Here is a 20,538-nt window from a genome sequence, read left to right as displayed (position 1 = left end):
TTCTCTCAACTGAGTTTAGATTCACAAGCTGGAGACTCTGAACAATTGGCATAGAACTTAAGACCCAGTGAAACTGAGTCAAGATTTTCTCAGCCCACTCACCTTCCCTTAGATATCATCAAGTTAGGGTCTTTGGCACAGCAGGTCCTGGTTTCTAAGGATGAATTTTGCCTAACTGCTAGGAGCTGGAGATTGGCCTGCTTTCTAAATTTTGTGGATGTGGGGAAATACTGTGATAATTTTATATGTCTTGTTAACTATTTAGATTCTTTTTGTTGTTGCTGTTGTTTCAAATAGGACTAATAAGAGACTTGGCAATGAATTTGGGTAGCACAGAGTTAGAAGGAAGGCACATTTGGTTCTCACACTAAGCTATGTTCTCCAAAAGCTCTATCAATTATTAATTAAGCAAATTTGGTTTCCACCTGCCTGCCATTCCTCTCTTTGTTAGTTGTGAACCTGAGTTCAGAAACAGGGTGTCACTTATTGGGTCTCCTCCTAAAACCACTATATTGGGTCTCCTCCTAAAATATGCCCTTACTTACATTATATAGATTTGTAGAGAAAGTTCAAAGCAATTGCAAAATATGGAACTAAAAAGTCTTCTACTGTGTGTATAAAACAGAGTGAGAGACAGAGAGAAAGAACAGTTAATGACCATGGCCTAAAGACCAGCAAAGACCTTACAGTCCAAAGGCACATTAATGAAAATAAAGGTGGGAAAAAAAATTGGACCTGGTGCATCTGGGAAATAAGACTAAAACCAGAAGTCTGGACAGTGGTATACTGTAAGTTTACTCTCATCCTGTGAAGGCAGAAATGGATACACGCCTTCACCAGCCAGACAGATGAGAACTGGACTTTCCTGAGGAAGATACCCTGTGCAAACAGGTTGACAGCACTGTAGAGTCCTCCTTCCAACATTCCAGGAGTGCAAAAACCCGTGTGCGCAGACACTGCAGTCAGTTAAACGAGCAAATGTTTTTAAATTGATGACAGTTATCATTTTCACTCTTCTCGGTCTCAGTGATTTCCTCCAAGAAAACATTTTTGCCACTCTTACTCAACCTGCCACGAGGCTTCTGGTCACACCTGCCACAACTGATTCCTCTCCATTCCTGTCACTATCCTCTCCATACATCACGATACACACCAGGAATGCCTCCAGTTCTCACCTCCTCACCTTGGACTGCCTCAACTGACTTCAGGTAACCCACCCCACACCCAAATTCCTTAATGACATATTCAAGGCCGACTTATTTCCCTGACGCCCTATATACACCTGGGCTCCAGCCAAGGATCCTCCTTCACCAACCCCGACATTATCTACGCTCCTTCGTGTCTGTGTCGCTCCGAGCTCAAAAGACTTTCAATAGCTGCCTCTGCCCTCGCGATAGAGGGCACAACTTCTTTGCCGATGTCCCCGCTGGCGGGCACTGCCTCCTGCCAGGCTGCCACCCTGAACAGCTCATCCCGTCCTCTCTCCGTTCAGCCTCCCGCGTTGTGCTGGGCCAGTACCACAGCCTGGCACACCCTCCCGCCGGAGGGCGCCCGAGCCGTCCTCGCAGGGGCGGTTCCTACAAGCTAAGTTCCACTGCTCAGGACGGCTTCACCCTCTCGTCCGGTCCAGGGCAAATACTAGAGAAAAAGAAGGATCATCGGAAGATCGGCCCTCCTGCGGCAAGTTATTCCCGCCCTGGGCCCAGACCAGTGCCGCAGCGCGGCAGCCCGACAATAGTCACCACACCCAACCTCACTCCGCTTCCTTCTCGGCCCACGGCCTAATGGCTACTTGCAACCGCGCGAGGACCCCAAGGAGGGCTGCCCGGCCGAAAGCCTGAAGGACCCCGCTAGGGCTGCGCAGGCTAACTAGCGCGGTGCCTGGTGGCCGGACGCCGCGGCCGGAGGATCAGGTGAATGTGGACCTGAACTCCAGCTGGTCTGGGGCTCCGAATAGCCTAGAATCTGGGGTGGGCTTAGACCCCGGGTACGAGAGGTGGGAGTTGCACGACTGCAGGCCTAGGGGTGGCGGGGCGCCGAGACAAGAGCTGAGGCCGTGAGCCTAGGGGACTGGAGGGCGTGGTCATAGGTGTGGGGGCGGAGGTGGAGTTGAGGGGGCTGCAGGTCGCGGCCGCGCATGATAAGACAAGGGACTTGGCCGTCACCCTCCAGGAATCGGAGTGATGGTACCCTCAGGTGTGGGGAAGCAAATGTCTAGGCATCTTTTAAAATTTGTAATTCTCTGATGGAGTGATTATTAAGTTGAGCGAGTTTCCGGACTTGTCAACATTTGCTGTAAACCGAGAGCCAAGACAGCCATAACTTAGCTGCCTTAAGGAAAAGAACCACATCCTCTCTACAGGCCGCGTGTCCTCCCCTGGAGAGCACCTAGCAGACTGGCCTTGAAACAGCTGGATCAGATTTATTCGTTGATTAATTTCACAAATACTGTCGCGAGTCAGCTGTGTGCTAAGGCACTCCGCATAGACAGGCTATGATGGTGAGCAAAAACAGACCCCTGCTTCCATGGAGCTGACCTTCTAGTGGGGAAGACGTAACTGAAGGGAACCTACAAGGAGCTGAGAGAAAGTATAACAGGGGAATTGAGTTAAGATCTAGTGAGTCAGTAGGAAGTAACCAGAGGAAGCACATTCTGGACTGCAAAAACTCATGCAAGGGCTGTCAGGCCAGAAGGTCTTTTGTAACCGAAAGGTCCATGAGGCTGGAGCAAAAGAAAGTTCAGGAATGTAGGATTCCAGATGAGGCTAGAGAGGTTCACAGGGACAACCAGATCACGCAAAGCCTGGTAGACCAAGATAAGGATTTTGATTTTTATTGTAAAAGCAGGGTTCACTTTAAAGGGTTAAGGAGAGGAATAATATGGCTAGACCCACATTTTTAGTTCGCTCTGGCTGCTGTGTGGAGAACAGATTGTAGAGGGTGGAAGGAGTAGAAACTGGGAGACCAGTGAGGAGGCTGTTTCAGAAATCCAGGGAAGAATGATTGTGGCTTGGACTGGGGTGGTAGCAGTTGATAGAGAATTGTATGGGTTTTGAGATATAGGAGTAAGTAAAATTGCCAGAACTTGGTGATAGTATGGATATGGCGGGGGGAGGGGGGATGTCTCCATATGTGAAGGTTCTGGATTACTCAGCACCAGGCGTATTAGGGAGAGTGGGTTTGCTGACCTTGTATTGATTAGATTGGGTTTGGCATTGTGGTTTGAGTGGAACATCAAGCTGAAAGCTGTAGAAAGGACATGAGTAGAAGAGACCTTGGCATAATTTGTTTGGGCCAGACCCTAGCACCACCTTTAACATGACTGTCAGACTACCTTCAGGCTAAGAGAAATGAGAATGTTGTTCAGACTCTGTCCCTGCATGTGTTCATGGAAGCCTTTTCTGTATTTGTTGGCAAATTAAAGATAGCACTGAGATAATATTTTGAGACCTAGTCTTTACTCCTGCAGGTGATTAATTTCTCACATGTAAACAGAATTTCACAGTTGGAAGAGACTTCAACTTCTCTTAGCTCAGCTTATAAAATACTTTTACATTTATTATACATTGCCACAATTACTTATTGAGCTCTCACACCATGCTAGATACTAGGAATACAAGAATGAATAGAAATAAGACTATAGTTTCATTTAGTCAGTAAAATTGATGGGGCACCCTTGTGCCAGGCATTGTTTCAACTGCTTCAGATACAAAATGGTTACAACCAATCCTGACCTTGGAGTTGCTTGCATGTTTACAAGCCTTGCCACTGAGGACAGCTGAGTGTATGAAAGAGGACATCCTGGCCTATCAATAAGAGATGGTGTATGTCCAACAGACTTTTTGGTATCCTGGCAGTATCCCACTTCTTGTCCATCAATCTTCCAATTCTAGAATTGATGGGATAGCACTATGGGTTAGAGAGCCTTAAGAGGGCAATTAGTCATTGTACGCTGTGGCCAGGCTGTTTAGAAGTGTAAATTGTAAATCCTCTGTAAAACACAAAAGAAAGTTAGGAAGGGAAGAGAGTATTTGGCAGAGACGGGTAGTGTTTAAACTTGAATTTCTCTTGAATGGGTAACTCCCTCATAGGCTTACAGTCACACACCGAAATTACATATTTCACAGAGCAACCTGAATGCTCCCTCTACCACTCCCTTCCCTCAGTCCCATGAGCACAAATGGGCAATTAAATAAAATAACGTATGTATTAGTCCGTTTCTGTTGCTTACAACAAAATACTTGGAAGTGGTGATTTATAAGAAAACAAAATGTATTGCTTACAGTCCCAGGGGCTAGAAAGTCCAAAGTCCAGGAATACATCTGGTGAAGGCTTTCTTTGATGGTGACTTGACGGCAGGTATCACATTGAGACATGGCGGAGCAGAGAGAGAGATAGAATAACCTCCTCATTCACTCTTTTTAAAGCCCTCAGAACCATGCCCCTGACCACCCTTATTAATCCGTTCACTACTGCACGGTCCCACAATCCAATCACCTCTTCAAGGCTCCATTTTTCAATTACCATAATAGGATTTCCTTACCCTCTTAACAGCAACAGTGGGGGCTAAGTTTATAGTACATAAAACTTGGGGGACACAATTCAAGCTTCAGTGAGTTTTGGGGGGACATGATTCAATCCACTATGACGTATCTACAACGTAACTCAGGTGGTTTATGAGTGTCAGGAGTAAGGGCACTGTTTAGCTTGCAAAGCTGCATGGCTCCAGAGTAGGGAGGAGTGGGAGTGCAGAACTGATGCCCCCTAATCCAGCTCTTTAATGGCAGGAGTGAGATGACCTCGATCTTGCGAAGCCCTCAGGCTCTGCAGCTCACTCTAGCCCTGATCAAGCCTGATGCAGTTGCTCACCCACTGATTCTGGAGGTAAGAATGAATCCTAAGCCTGTACTGTATGTCCTGGGCACTGCTGCTGTTTCAGGTGTTATAAGGTCCACTTGTGGCAACTGACAACACAGTTCTGTCCTAGATGTTGTGGAGGCAAAGCTAGGAGCCATGGACTTTGACTGTAAAGAGACTAAAAGTCTGTAGGAGACTTGGGGCAGAGCTAACATGTAAGAAAGTACCCAATATATAAAAAGAACCAAATCTCAAGATAATGTATATGTGTTAATGTCCTATTGCTACATGAGGAAGTACCACAAAGTTAATAGCTTAAAACAATACTCCTTTATTATCTCACAATTCTATAGTCTAGAAGTCCAGTAGGCTTGGCTGGATTATCTCCTTATAGTTTCACAAGGCCAAAGTCACAGTATGGGCTGGCTGGGCCCTTATCTGGAGGGTCTGGGGGAGAATCCACTTCTAGGCTCATTCAGGTTCCTGTGATTATAGAAGTGAGGTCCCCATTTCCTTGCTGGCATTCAGACAGGAACTGCTGTCAGCTTATAGAGACCACTCACATTTCTTATCACATGGACCACTCCATCTTCAAGACAGCAACAGTGCATCAAATCCTCCTCATGCTTTGAATATCTGAGTTCTCTCCTTCAGCCCCCAGCCAGAGAAAACTCTTCTTTTAAAGGACTCATGACTAATCAGGCCCACCTGGATAATCTCCCTGTTGATTAAAGCAAAGTCAACTGATTACTAACCTTAATTACATCTGCAAAATCCTTTTTGTTATATAATGTAACATAATCATATTGTATTATATTCACAGTCCTGGGGATTGGGGTGGGAAATCTTGGTGGGCATAGGGTCACTTTAGGATTCTGCCTACCATAGTTTGATAAGTACTAACTGAGCAGCACTGCTGAGTAAGCCCACTGTGGTGCAAAGGAAGACCAAAGCAGTCAGGAATGATGACCTGGAAGTGGTGGGACTTGGCCAGGCCTCAAAGGAAGGGTGGACTTTGGTTAGTGCCAGGAGGAGGATAGGTGTTCTACAGAGGAAGGAATGCATATGATGGGTCTGAGGGTCAAGGCAGCCTGGGTTGGTGGGATAGAGAATTGGAAATGGTAGAGGGCAAGGAAAGTACAGCTTTGAGCACTGGGCTAAAGTGGTTATACTTCATTCCATGAAGAATAGGGACTACCCAAAACCTCTGACCAGAGTGTGACATGTAAATTTAAGAGTTTTTAATCTGTCAAGTGTGATATTTTGAAGAGAGTGAGAGAAACTCAAGTCAGGACCATTAACAAACAATCTCATGGTTTTCCAGGTGGTAGGTTCTGTGGGCTAGATTGAGCTTGAGGGGGTGGAGGTATGGAAGGGCAGAGACAGCACTTCCTGTCCCCCTCCACTGGCAGCTCACACTCTGGCTTGTGACTGAAGGTCTTGGCCTCACGCTACCTTCTTTTTCTTCTGACCCACCAATCAGACAGACCCTCAAGTCCTGAGCTCCAAGGGGTCCTCATGATTTCTTTTGGTCAGCTCAGTGCTCCTGACTGATTTGTATCTTTGGGGTGGTGTTTATCCAGGCTGTTCATCAGCAGATTCTGAGCAACAAGTTCCTTATTGTACGAATGAGAGAACTACTGTGGAGAAAGGAAGATTGCCAGAGGTTTTACAAAGAGCATGAAGGTAGGACCATTAGTCCTCTGAATGGAAAGCTTCTCAATCCCAAGAGGCCTATAAGACAGATTTTACTTGTAACATACAATAACAGGCTCTCTCTGACCTACCTACTGTGTAAAATTGTATCCAGTCTTCTAAAATCTTGGTTTATTCACGAATTTTTCATGATTATCAGTCTTTTTTTTTTCCCGAGGAGTGTTCCACCTCCTTGTCCCAACCAGAAACTTGATTTTATGTCCTAATAACATCAGTAGCTAATATTTAGTGAATGTTTACTTTGTCAGACATTTCCCTCATGCTCATTATTTCATTTAATTCTCCCAACAACCCTAAAAGGTAGGTGTTGTTATATATCCAGTACACAGATTAGGTAACTGGGTTAGGGAGGTTAATGACTTACCCAAAACTACATAGATTGTAAGTAGCAGATCTGAATTCAGACACAGGTATGAGACTCTAAGGTCCTTGTTCTTTTCTCTAAAACAAGTTTTTATTATTCCAGATAAGGAGGTAGATTTACAAAAAGTTCTCATGGCACCAGTGTTTTGATGAAGGTACTCTCTCTTTGCAGGACGTTTTTTCTATCAGCGGCTGGTGGAGTTCATGGCCAGGTACTTCTAATTTTTGTTCTAGCATCTTTATCCATTGAGGCTTATCTCCCCTTCCCCCTAAATGGGTTTGTTAATTGCATTTGCCACTCTTTAAAGTTGTAATGAGCGTGAAGTTTGAAGAAGCATGGACTTAGGGCTCTGACTGCGCCAACACTCACCTGTTTGGCACCTGTCCCATGGTGGGCACTGGACCCATGGCTGTCGAAGAGTATTGTTGAGTGCTGCCTAGCAACTCTCTTGATCTCTGTGGCCTTTCTTGTACATCGGCAGTGGCTCTGCACCAATTTCTATTTTAAGCAGCATTGGTACTCAGCTAGAAAGGCAAAAAATGTCCAGGATGTATAGTGTGCCTTTATTTACAGCATGCCCTCCCAGACTAGATGGCCAGATTCTACCTGTGCTCCTTTTGTTCACAGTGGGCCAATCCGAGCCTACATCCTTGCCCACAAGGATGCCATCCAGCTCTGGAGGACACTGATGGGACCCACCAGAGTGTTTCGAGCACGCCACATGGCCCCAGATTCAATTCGTGGGAGTTTTGGCCTCACTGATACCCGTAACACCACCCATGGCTCAGGTGAGTCTGCCTCCTCTTGTTGCATCCACAGCAACAAATAAGGGGATATGTTTTGAGGCTGGTGGGCAGGCTATATGGTAGGGTTGACAGCTGGATCCCTCCAACAAGCTTTCTTCCCATTTGTGTTTCTGGCCCTTTGTAGCCATCTTGGCAGATATGGCCTGCGGACTTTCTTTACGTGCCCAGGACTGAGGGAAAAGAGGCTCAGGTTTCTGAGACTGATTATGACTGCCTCTTGCCTCCACCATGCACTCCCTGTGAGAACCCTTCTCTATCTCATCTCCCTTTACAGACTCTGTGGTTTCAGCTAGCAGAGAGATTGCAGCCTTCTTCCCTGACTTCAGTGAAAAGCGCTGGTATGAGGAGGAGGAGCCCCAGTTGCGCTGTGGCCCTGTGCACTATAGTCCAGAGGGAGGCATCCACTGCGCAGCTGGAACAGGAGGCCCAGGACCAGCCTGATGCAGGCCTGTCAGTCCAGCCTTTTCTCCTAGACTTCTGGTCCAAAGCATTCTCCTAGGACCAGGGCTCATGCTGCTATCTCTGGTGGGCACCACCATCTGCCAGAGGGTCTAGCTCATCACTGTAAATCCTCCAGAATCTAGCTGTCTACCTCTTCTCCAGAATATTCATGAGTGGTTCAGAAGAATGATAACTCATCTTTTTGCTGAGAACTATTCATCCTTCTTCAAAGAGGAGCTTGCCTAATTAACTTGCCTGAAAAATGCAGTGACTATATAAGCAACATTTGACCTATCTTCCTCAATAAAAGTCAGTGTTCTACCAAATCCTCAAGGCTGGGAGTACTACTCTGGGAGCTTTTTCCCTATCCTTAATTGGTGTAATTAAACCTGCCCTGAAGCCAGGTTTCTGTTGTGTGCTAAATGAAGAGAATACTGTGTAGGAATCACCCAGTAGGCTGACACACACACAGTGTGCAGCTTATGTAGTGTGTAAAGATACCCAGCAATAGAGCTGAGGGTGAACTCAAGCCATGCTGTGCCCTCTGGCACAGGGCTGTGTCCTGGAGGAAGAGGTACCTTTTATGTGAACCAAGGTATATCTGCCCAGTGGAGGCATATTTTTATGATTCACTTATTTCTGATTTGCACGAAGACACTAAAAGTAGCCATGTCTCTATTATAGCTGAGTATTACAGTTATCTATTGCTGCATTACAAATCACCTCAAAATTCAGTGACTTAAAATAGTAATGATTTATCCTTTGTGTCTGTGGGTTGGCTGTATGGTTGACTGTTGGTTTCACCCAGACTTACTTGTGCCTGCATTCAGCTGGTAGATCCAAAATGGTGTTTCATCCTGAGCTTCACAGAACAGTTGTTTCAGGATTCCAAGAGGGCAGGCCCCACACTCAAGCTTATGAAGCTTCTGCTTGTGTCACATTTGCTAATATCTTGTTGTCCAAAACAAGTCATATGGCTAAGCCCACAGTCCATGTGTGAGAAGAATACATAAGAACATGGATATGGGGAGGTGTGGGTCATTGGGAGCCAGTAGAATGACAATCTGACACACTGGGACTTGTGAGAAGCCTTTAAAGAATGTTAAGGAAGTTTACCTTGTATGGAGGCTGATCAGCTAAAGATAGTGCATTTATACTGTGTACTACCTTTTCGTTTAGAGCAAAAGGCCTAGGATTCTTAAGAGAATCTTCTTCCATCTGACTCTATACATGTATCTGCACACTCACCCATTTGCTCCTGTATTCCTGTTACAACATAGGAAGAATCCTGCTGCTATCAAGCCAGTCCTTCCAGGTGTGCTCTGAATCCCATCTCCTTGCTCTTTGGGTTATCTTGTCTCTACTGCACCTTTTTTTATCTTTCTCCACTAGTCCTTCCCCTTTCAATCAAACATGTTTTGGTGTCTCCCAGCTTTCAAAATCTTTTTAACCTCATTTTCCCCTTTAGCTACCTCTTGTCTCTTCATCTCTGTACAGCCAAGCCCATATCAATTGTCCACACTGAAAGGCTCATCCCCATTTTCTCAGCAGCCCTTTCTAGTGTGACTTACACACCTCCCACTCCAGGGGAGCTACTGTTTCTATCATGACCTCCATGCTGCCACATTTAGGGGATTCTTTTCAAGCTTCATCATTCTGACTTCTCCACAGCATTCACTATTGCTTCATTTTTCAGAAACACTCTGTTCTCTTGACCTTCCTGATCCCCACACCATTGGATTCCTTCTTCTCTGGCTATTTCTTCATCTCCTTTGTTGGCTTATGCAAATATTTGTTTTTGTAAATTCTCTTTTCAAGGCATTCTGAAAAAAACAAAAAGATGATTAAGACCTGATTTGGTCCTCAAGTTACTAATTATGAAGTTGGGTAGTCAGCCAACTGTAATACATGGCAGAGATGGGAAAGTGCCATAACCGAGGTACAAAGTCCTGTGGGAGAACAGAGGAGAGAAGGTTTTACTTTGGCCAAGTGAAGATGTGAGGGTGATAGATGGGGGTGTGGGGGGAGACGTTTGCAAAAGATGTAGCTGACATTGGAACTAAGCCTCAAGGTCAAATAGGGTACTGAAGGGCTAGGAAGCTTGGTTATTTTCAGAACTATATGGGTCAAGTTGGTCTGTGTGTGATCCAAGAAGCCTGTGACACATCTTTTGTCAGATCCTGCCTTTTCTTTCTCAGTACATGTATGTCCCTCTCTTTTTGGTGGCCCTAAAACCTTGGAATTAAAAATTGCCTTCATCTACTACCTTTGGTAATAGTAGACCAGGGAATTTGGACTCCCCTGCACATAGAGAATAACTAGAAAAGCTGTACAAAATATAAAAAGCATTTATTTGGAAGTATTAGGTGGCAGTGAAGAGTTATAGGACCAAAATCCAGTAGAGAAGTGAAGTAATAGAAATGAGCCTGAGACTTGGAATTAAGGCCATCTGCCAATTCTGGAAGAGGCAGCTGAGAAGCTGAGCAGAACTTCCAACAATCTCATTGTGTTAGGGAGTCAGTTTCATGGATACTGGCAGAAGACAAACGATTCCTAGGGCAGAGACTACTACTCAGGGCACAGCTGGTGGGATATTCGCCTTGGTCCCTCTTGCCCTGCAAGTTCCACAGGAGCAGCACAGGCAGGCCCAGGTTGGTACTGCACATATAGTAGGTTTGCATCACGGCTAAGAAACCACAATCTTAGATATTCTGTCTTCTAAGGCTATTTGCTGTACAAAAGTCCTTAAGATAATCTGGAACAAAAGCTGTCAATGCCTCTGCACACAAGACACACAGAAACATGAGAGACCCAATGAAAATTGTCTCCCAATAAAATTGTCTCTCACTTAATGGAGCCAGGTTTCTGTAGAGAGGGGAGTTTAAATATAGAAAGGGAGAAAACTAGAATAAACCTGGTGATGTTGGGCTGGAATTGGAGGTATTGGTGTGAACTAACGGTTTGCGATATGAGGGGTCTTCAAAAAGTTCATGGAAAGATTTTAAATATGTTTTTGTATGTATGTAGGTACATATATTCCCTGGCTCTGACCTGAGAGAAGTGACACTCTACTATAATGAGCACCTAGCACCCAGATCTTGGTTTCTAAATCTACTGAAAGGAATCAGTGTTCTTTGGAGAAGTGGCTGATTCCATGGTTGGTGCAGGGAAATTACAAGATGAGCCTGGAACATCATCTTGTGCCAGAAAGGAAGTGCTCGAAGAGTGAGGGGGGATGTGTCTCTCTAACAAAAACTTGACTCTCATTATCCTCAGTGTATGTATTCATTTGATCAAACCCACTATAGGTAACCAACCAATCTCCCATCACTGCCCCCTCCTCATGTGGACACCTTTCTCACCTCACTCAGGTTTTAACACCCAACTCCAGATTGTCTCTTCACTCTCACCTGCACCCAGTCTTCATTCTCTTCAGTCTCTGACACCCTAGGTCAAGTTGCCACTGCTCCCCTCATGGATGCCACCTTCACCATCTCTCAACTCTGCCTCTCCCTGCCATGTGGATTCCTTCTTCATTCTGCATGGACTTCAACACCCCACCCCAAGCTGCCATGGCCGTTCAAGCAGCTTTATTCATAATAACCAAAAACTGAATACAACTCAAATGTCCATAAAAAGCAGAATAAGTAAATAAACTATGGTATATTCATACAATGGAATTCTACTTAACAATAGAAAAGAATGAACTATTTAGATCTCAAAATGGTGCTTAGTGAAAGAAGCTAGACACAAAGGAATTCATAATGTTTGGTTCCATTTAAATGATGTTCAAAAACAGGCACAGCCAATCTATGGTGATATAGATCAAAATAATGACTGCTTTATTGCGGGGGCAGGGGGAGGGGGAAGGCAGCAGGACACAGGGGAACTTTGTTGGATGATGAAAATGTTCTTTATCCTGATCTGGGTAATGGCTGACTGTATGTGTGCATTTGTCAAAAGTCATCCAGCTGTACATTTAAGATTTGTGGTTTTGTGTTAAAATTTAAAAAAATTTTTTTTTCTCTATGGCTATAACACTACCAACAACAAACCTACTAAGTAAAGTTCAAGATTCCTTTGCAGTTCTTTTTGTCATTAGAATAGATCCCACTTAGGGTGTATAGTCAGAGTATTACATTCAAATCTTATATAGAATAATTTATTTTTCTCTTCTTTGGGATTATTTCAATATTCAATTCATTTACTTCTATTTTTAAATTCAGATTTTTATCAACTAAATTTTTTATTTTAAGTTGATTTAACTTTATTTATTTTGAATATGTAAAACATTAACATGATTCAATGTTTGAAACTATAGGAAAAGGGTGCTCGCTTCAGCAGCACATATTCTAAAACCAGAATGATACAGGAAAAGGAATACTAGAAGTCCCATTCACTTCCCTTTTTCACTTACACCCTGCAACACCCATTCCCTAAAGAAAACCAATTGTATTAGCTTCTGGCTTATTCTCTTATATTTCTTTTTGCAAAAGTGTGTGTGTGTGTGTTTCCCCTTCCTCCTCACACAAAACGCAACACACTTCATATACTCTTTTGCACTTTGTTTTTTTCTTTAACCCCAAGCTATAATCTAGAAATCACTCCATATAAGTTTATAAAGATCTTCTTTCTTTTTTTTTTACATCTACAAAATACTCCATCCTGTGACTATACCATCATCTATTCAATAACAGGAATTTAAATAGTCTCCAAGAAACTTTTTTATTGAAACATAATTGATTATACATATATGTGGGGTACAGAGTTGTGCTTGTGTACAGTACGTGATCAAATCAGGATAATTAGCATATTTATCATTATAAAATGTAATAATTCTTCATGTCCATTAACCAATGGTCTTCAAAAGTTTGCTATTACAATTAATGCCACACTGAACAATCTTGTGCATATGTTGCCTTTTCCCCCTATTGTTAGCTGTGTGTATTAGTTACCTATTGCTATAATATTGCTGTGTAACAAACCACTCCAAAATTTAGAGACTTAAAACAATCATCTTTTCTCACAGGTTTTCAGATGAAGACTGTGGCAGGAGGAGGGAGGGGAAAGAGCTCTGTGAGCTCAGGTGTGAAGTAATAAAGGGGGTAGCGGCAAGAGGGAAGGAAACACCAAGTCCTGGCAACTATGTCTTTAATAGATCTGTCTACTTCTCTCCACATCCACTGCTCCATTCTACTCCAAGCTACCATCATCTCTTGCTGAGTTACAAGTCTCCCAACTTTTCTTTTCTACTCTAACCATGCTGCTCCCCATCCCCCCACCCCCAATTCATTTTCCACACAACAGCCAAAGTGTTCTTTTTCTTAAATGTCCAACTCTTTAGGTCATGCCCTGTATTTCACTGTACTTGGAATAAAAACCAAAATTCCCCACATCACTTCCTCAGTGTCCTCTCACACCACTCACTGAATCCTAGTGCTTGAGCTCCCATGAACATTCTCTCCAACTCAAGGTCTTTACCCATGCTGTCCCTCATCTTTCTGCTTGGTTCATTCCTGTTTGTCATTTAGGTCCCACCTTAAATGCACTTTCCATAAGAAAGCCTTCCCTCATCCCATAGTCCTGTTACATTCTCCCAGTTATTCACTCTATCATACAATGTACTGCTTTTCATAACCTGTACTACTATTGTTATTAAGATTAGCAGTATTCTTTGTTTAAAATCTGGCTTTCTCCCTAGAGTACAATTAGAGCAAAGTGTTTTCTTCATGCCTCTATCACTGTTGCCCAGCACAGTTCCAGATATATTGTTGCTTTGTAAATAGTAATGAACAGTCCATACTCTAGTCTTTGACATCACTCAGAATTCCTCCATCTCTAAATTCCTTAAATCTTACCTTTAAATCAGTCTCCTTCCACATACCTCTCTTGTGTATCTCATGTCTTCCTAAACTACTTACTTCTTCCACTCTCTTAGGTATATAACTATTTCATATATTCTCTCCTCTCTTCAAACCTCCAACACTTCCTCCTCCTTCCTCACTCTCCAGTTGCTATGGTTTGACTGTCCATCCCCTCTGAAACTCATGTTGAAATTTAATCCCCAATGTAACAGTATTAAGAGGTGGGGCCTTTAAGAAATGATTGGATCATGAGGGTTCTGCCCTCATAAATGGATTAATGAGTTAATGGGTTATCACAAGAGTGGGTTAGTCATCACAAGTGGGTCCAGTTTGGTGTGCTCTTGCCCTCTCATTGTGTGATGCCCTCCACCATGTTATGATGCAGTAAGACCCTAACCAGATGCAGCTCCCCAACCGGGAACTTCCCAGCATCTATACAAAATCAGTTGTATTCCTACAGACTAGCAATAAACAATCAGAAATTGAAATTAAAAAAGCAATATAATTTACGATAGTGTTAAAAATATAGTATACTTAAGGATAAATCTGCCAAAAGGTGTGCAAGATTGATACACAGAAAACTATAAAATATTTGCTGAGTGGAATTAAAGAAGACCTAGATAAATGGGAGGATATACCATGTTACGGATCAGAAGACTCAGAAGACTCAATATTGTTAACAGATTGAACACAATTGTAGTCAAGATCCAAGCAAGTTTTTGTTGTTGAAATTGACAAACTGATTCTGAAATTTATATACACAAAATGAGTTGATTTAATTCCTCAAGGAATCCCCTGGGTTCAGATGTACTCTTGCTACTCCCGGGAGCAGCAATGTCAGCAACTGATCATAATCAGGGTCAATTATGTACATAAGTGTGATAGCTCCTTGCTTCTCCTGCCAGTCCACCATCATGGGAAACCCAAAATGACCAAGTTAGTCACCACACTTGTTTAGTGGTCATTTCCTGCGCTCTTTGGCACAAGCATCTCCCCCATTCCCCACCCTACCCCCAGTAACAAGAAATTCTAAGCCAGAGGGCCTAACTTTCTAGGCACAGGAAGCACAAATTCTTGCCACATACTATTTCTGCAATGCCTTATCATGGAGGTTTCTAGCTTGGAAACCTTCAATTGCCCACCTTAGATCTTCACATTAAGAGGTCTGGAGATGAGTCTGATATAGCAGATACCTAAATTTTGTTTGTACCAGAATTAGTCCAATTTTAGGATACCAAAGGACTTTGAAGGACCAGGCTGCTAGAGGGCAAGGAATTGAACAGAGTAACCCCTCAGACCCAAACTCCTAATGTTTCCAGAATTCCAAGCTGAATCCAAGCACCATCACATATTAGCTGTATGAACATGGGTAAGTTACCTACATTTCTGTTCAATTTCCTTATTTACAAGATGAGCACACTACTGTTACCAACATCACATATTTGTGTTTTTTTCCTGTCTCTCTTCTCTATTTGGGAACAGACCTAATGATGGGAGAGACAATCCTCCTTGGGTCCTAAGCATCCCTGCACACTTAGTTTTGGTAATGAGGATGTGATGTTGTGATAAAGACATGGCTTTCTGGAAGAAGGACAAAGGATCTCACAGGCCACTTTCAGGGATATTGTTAGATTCACAGGGATCTGTTAGCAGATGTTCTCACCCAGTGGGGCCCCACTTTCCTACCTGTTGATAAAAGTTTACAGGCTGAGTGCTGAGAGTTGGATTGAAACAAGCCCCTGGATGTGGCCTTGGTTATTATTCACGCTCTTCCAGGCAAAGACAAAAGAATGTAATAACAATGGGGCAGGAAGCCTTGCATCCTAGCCAAAAGGTAATCCTGAGCCAAGGAGACCCCAAAACTGAGAAAAGTCAGTAATGAAGATATATCTTTCTGTGGAGCAAAAATAGTATATATTCAAAAGAACCCAAGTGCTCACAGGATGCCAAGAGGCATATGAGGAGGGAGGCAGTACCAACTCTGGAGCGAAAAACCAAGGAAGGAAAAAAATCTTCCCTACCATTCCCTATGACACCCTGCCCTCTCCAATCTTCTGAATGAGGATTAGCATGATCTCCTGGTGGCTGTGGCTTTAGCCCCTGATGTGCATATATGAAACTCCTTGGTCTGTGTTCCTGCAGGGGAAAAAATGTGCCCAAATTCAATTGATGGGTTTGCAGTGCAAAAGGAGCTGACATGTAGGGGTTTTGAGCCAATTTAGTATATCATTGCGGTTCCTAATGCTTACTGTGTAATTGACAAGGATATTTTACATGCCTGTACTGAGAACACTCATGCATTAGAGGGGATTCTCCCATTCAGGGACTGTCACATAGAGAGAAGTGACCTCAGTTCCCTTCCATCTGGTTCAAAAGAAACAATAGAGAATCCAGGAGAAGAGGAAATCATAGCTTTAAAGACTTAATGGCTGTCGGAGAACTCAGAGTGGACAAGGTCGGGAGGCAGAAAGGAATGAGCCTTGTACTGAGAGCTGGGCTTCAGCGACTGATTCATCTTTCAAAGATAACTTTGATGGTGGGGGAAAAAATCATAATATGTAGATACTTACATATTGTGCAATTACTATCTGCCAGCCATGGAACTAGATTCCATATGACCATTATTTCCTACAAGAGAATAACTTCCAAGGTTTAACAATGATTATTTATATCCAGATGAATGGACAAAAAAAGATGGCTAGATATATTTGTTTTAACTGAAATCAAGTAAGTTCATTTTCTATTTCTGCATTCATGTATGTTTTACTTAAAATTACATAAAACACTTATGATTAAAATATACCAAATGAACTTCTGGTGGAGTCATGGGGGCTAATGCTACTACCAACCTGTGACAGCTGCTGCTGCTAGAACTTGTGGACAAATGTATAGGATCAAGAATTTACACTGTAATGAAGAGTGATAAGGAAATTGTTGGTACACTTCTAGGATTTGATGACTTTGTCAATATGGTGCTGGAAGATATTAATGAGTTTGAAATCATACCAGAAGGAAGGACTACTAAATTAGATCAGATTCTGCTAAATGGAAATAATATAACAATGCTGGCTCCTGGAGAAGGAACTGAAGTATGAATGGGTTTCCTTGACTTACGTTAGATTCTGTTTTGTCTTATAATGGCAACAAAATATATATTTTTTTACCTTCTAATGTTTTAGATCCTATAAAGCTAAGTTTCCCATTAAAGGGAAATGCTTTGAAGATGTACGCCCATTTTTATAAGTTAATCATGATTATCTTGGAAAAGGAAGAAAGGAATTCTTTTCCGAAGACCAAAATAAAGGTGTTTTTGGTTAAATAAAATAAAATACACCAAATTAATTTTTAAAATCTTCAATATAGACTCAGCTTGAGAACAAGAGGTGACATAAAAAATCCAGAAAATGTTGGATATTTCAAAAGACAGATACTTCTTCCCAACATCCATTAGAACATTTAGAAGTTTTCTTACTTGCCAGCCCCCCACCACATAAAATCCTCCCCCATGTAATTGGAATCTCCAAGTTCAAACTCTCATCTAACCATCTCCCTCCCATGAATTCATCATTCCACAAACTCTCCTTCAGGTTTACTCTTCTTGGTCATAAATGGCTCTGGGGAACCCAGAAGCTACCCAGGACTCACAAGTTCTGGATTCTAAGGTTCTAAGAGCCCATGATCCCTTTAAGATTCATAATAAATCCTCATCCCTACCTTCCCCTCTTCCTTTCCTGGAGAGAGGCTTACTCTAGGGCCTAGCACCTGAGTCACAGGAGCCAGTTGTGGGGGCCTTGATTCCCACCCCTTTCCCCAAGGCCTGGAAAGAGGTATCCCTGAGGTCAAGGTATAAAGGGCCCCCTCAAGAGAGGAAAGAAAGGGCAACAAGGCAGGGGAGAGGAGGGAATGACAATGGAGAGGAAACAGCTCCAGAAAACCAGGACCCCTGGGATTGAATCAAGACAGCACTCCCACAAAGCCTCATGGGAAAGTGGCCTCTAAAGGCAGACCTCCTAAGATGCTACCCTGCAGGCACCACTCAATAATAAAGGAAAATTTGGGATACAAAGAGAGAAGTCTGTACTGAAGAACAAGTCTGAGGGACAAAGGAGCATTCCCTCGTGTGCACTGAGAGAGAAGTCTGCATTGAGGGATAAAGCTCAAAAAAAGGGGCGAGGCATTTGTAGGGCTAAATAAAACCACCAAGAAATGGGCAGAGCCAGAGACATTTAGGGGTGGGCCTGAAGGATGAGGTCAGCAGGGAGACAGGGACTACCTTGATCTCAGTTGTACTTATTGGGCCTTGCAGCCATTCAAATATGAGACCCCTTATTCTTCAGAAATAAGTCATCAGTCCTTACCCCCAAAGATTCAGCTATTCCTTCCTTCATCCCTCCTCCTTCCACAACCCTTTATTCTGAAGATCTTACAACATCTCAAGCTTGCAGAGATGGGGCCGTTACAGACATGATTTCAATCACTTTTCCAGGAGACACAGGAAGGAGGGACTCCTGCACCCAAAGTTATCTGCCCTGGCCTGGACAGAGGTCCTCTCTGCATCTCTTCCTGTGACTGCCTGGACTGGTGTCTCTACAGTGTCTATTGTGGATTTAATACAAAATAAACATTCTTTTCTTCCCCTCATGATTAAAGCAGATATAAGATTGTTAATTTCTCCATTTTTGTTTTCCAGTGGGAGAAGCAGCTTTCAGATCACATGGAATAATGGTGTCCCCCTCCTTCTCTGCTCAGCAACCCCCAAAGAAAACACAAACACACACTTCCCTCTGTGGCTTTTAGCTAAGGCCATGGGAAAGGGGGCAGCATAATGGTGGTAGACCAGGCAGTAGTGCCTGATCTGAAATGTGGTGGGGAGAACCTACATTCCAGGTACTCCTAGCCTTTACCTCCAACCAGGCTAACCTTGACAATTCCCTGGAGAACAACCACTTCCAGTGAGAGAGAGCAGACATCGGCCTCTGGACCAGCTACTCTTTTTCTCTCTCCTCCTTCTTCCTCTCCAGCATCAAAACCAAGCCCAAGTTTTGGGGGGTTATACAGTCATCCTTCTCCTTCCTCTCTTGTCAAATAAAGACACTGGGGCTTGAGTGGACAGCTCTCCAAGGTACACTTATTGACATACATGTCAGGGATAGAGCCAGCCCAGGGCCAAGAAAGGAATGAGGCAAACTGTCAGGAATCTGGGCAATCTGGGCCCTGGGAATGCAAAACAGGTGTCTAAAAGGGCCTTAGAACTATTATTGGAAAACTGATGTAAGAGTGTGGCTAAGACTGGGCACTGAGATTAGAGGATTTAGGAAAGGCTGTGTTTAAAAACTCTTAAACCTGGTATTAGAAGGCTGATAATGGGGCATTGCTAGTAATCTTCGCCCTGTCATTGGAGGGCCCAGGTAGCATGGTTATGAGATATAAGTCCTGAGACCGAAGAACTTTTGGAGTGTAGTTAAAGGGACCTGGATATGGGATTGGAGAGTTAGAAAGGGGACAGGTTAAAAAGTCCCTCAGATTGTAGGGCTAGAGACTGAACCCTGAGTAATACCTGAAGGTGGGATAGAAGAGGATGCAGCAAAGGCTAAAGAGGTACCAAAAAAAAAAAAAAAAAAGAAACAGAGTGTCACAGAAGCTAATGAGAGGACCCAGTTGCAGAAGGAAGTAGTCAGATGCAAAGACTCCTCCTCCAAGAGGACCATCACTTGGCATCTCTGTTCCCAGAAGCTAGACCTGTGCCATCTTCACAGGCACAGGGAGCGTAAGGGGTCAGAAGACTATCTCTGAAGGCCTCTCATAACTAGAGTGGGATGGTGGTGTATGATGGATAGATCTGACACCCAGTTTCACTTAGCTGGAGTGTCACCTCCAGCTAACTCCTTACCCTCACTCCCTGTCCCCTGACATGGGGATAGGGTCAGTGACATGTCACTGACCATGTCCCCTGACATGTGATAAAGAATGATGTCCACCTAAATCTTTGCTCACACTACCTCATAAACAAGGCTTCTCCCCTGGGTGTGTCCCCTGGCATGGCTGATGATTGACTTGCTAAAATCACATGCTCACTCCTTATACACCTAAGGCTTTTCCCTGAGTGTGTCCTCTGGTGTCTGATGAGTGCTGACTTACTGCTAAAGCCTCGCCCACACTCCCTGCATGCATAAGGCTTCTCCCCAGAGTGTATCCTCTGATGTACGCTGAGAGTAGACTTGTGGCTAAATTCTCGCCCACACTCAATGCATGCATAAGGCTTCTCCCCTGAGTGTGTTCTCTGATGTGAGTTGAGGGAAGACTTCTGGCTAAATCTTTGCCCACACTCCCCACATGCATAAGGTTTCTCCCCTGAGTGTGTTCTCTGATGTGAGCTGAGGGAAGACTTCTGGCGAAACCTTTGCCCACACTCCCCACACGCATAAGGCTTCTCCCCTGAGTGTGTTCTCTGATGTGAGTTGAGGGAAGATTTCAGGCTAAATCTCTGCCC

The 20,538-nt window shown here is 43.6% G+C and overlaps 3 protein-coding genes and 1 pseudogene across 8 annotated transcripts in view; 3 read left to right on the top strand and 1 right to left on the bottom strand.

Moving 5' to 3' along the window:
- SPINK8 (serine peptidase inhibitor Kazal type 8 (putative)) overlaps positions 1-1,785 on the top strand; it is a 41,349-nt gene extending 39,564 nt beyond the window's left edge. Inside the window, 1 exon segment of the mRNA XM_063113392.1 lies at positions 1,398-1,785. Coding sequence (XP_062969462.1) covers positions 1,398-1,785 — 388 coding nt within the window.
- Positions 1,197-18,689, top strand: NME6 (NME/NM23 nucleoside diphosphate kinase 6). 5 transcript variants are annotated; one of them, XM_063113980.1, is made up of 6 exons: positions 1,197-1,208; positions 4,788-4,884; positions 6,441-6,543; positions 7,109-7,148; positions 7,565-7,725; positions 8,018-8,510. In XM_063113980.1, the coding sequence occupies exons 2-6, from the start codon at positions 4,795-4,797 to the stop codon at positions 8,182-8,184; spliced, it is 561 nt and encodes a 186-aa protein (XP_062970050.1). In that variant the 5' UTR covers positions 1,197-1,208; positions 4,788-4,794; the 3' UTR covers positions 8,185-8,510. The 5 variants fall into 5 exon arrangements, with proteins under 5 accessions (XP_062970050.1, XP_062970051.1, XP_062970047.1 ...); XM_063113981.1 differs by lacking the exons at positions 1,197-1,208; positions 8,018-8,510 and adding exons at positions 1,600-1,913; positions 18,535-18,689; XM_063113977.1 differs by lacking the exon at positions 1,197-1,208 and adding an exon at positions 1,600-1,913.
- The window catches only part of ZNF589 (zinc finger protein 589), a 50,205-nt gene continuing 39,099 nt past the window's right edge, over positions 9,433-20,538 (bottom strand). For both annotated transcript variants that reach the window (XM_063113982.1, XM_063113983.1), the window contains exon 5: positions 9,433-10,007. In XM_063113982.1, coding sequence (XP_062970052.1) covers positions 9,940-10,007 — 68 coding nt within the window. In that variant the 3' untranslated portion in view covers positions 9,433-9,939. The remainder of the gene's footprint in view (positions 10,008-20,538) is intronic.
- On the top strand, positions 16,874-17,143 carry LOC134390286 (U6 snRNA-associated Sm-like protein LSm5; annotated as a pseudogene).

This window comes from Cynocephalus volans, chromosome 11 (assembly GCF_027409185.1).
Source record: "Cynocephalus volans isolate mCynVol1 chromosome 11, mCynVol1.pri, whole genome shotgun sequence".
Lineage (NCBI taxonomy): Eukaryota > Metazoa > Chordata > Mammalia > Dermoptera > Cynocephalidae > Cynocephalus > Cynocephalus volans.
This window is presented reverse-complemented; position numbering and strand designations above follow the sequence as displayed.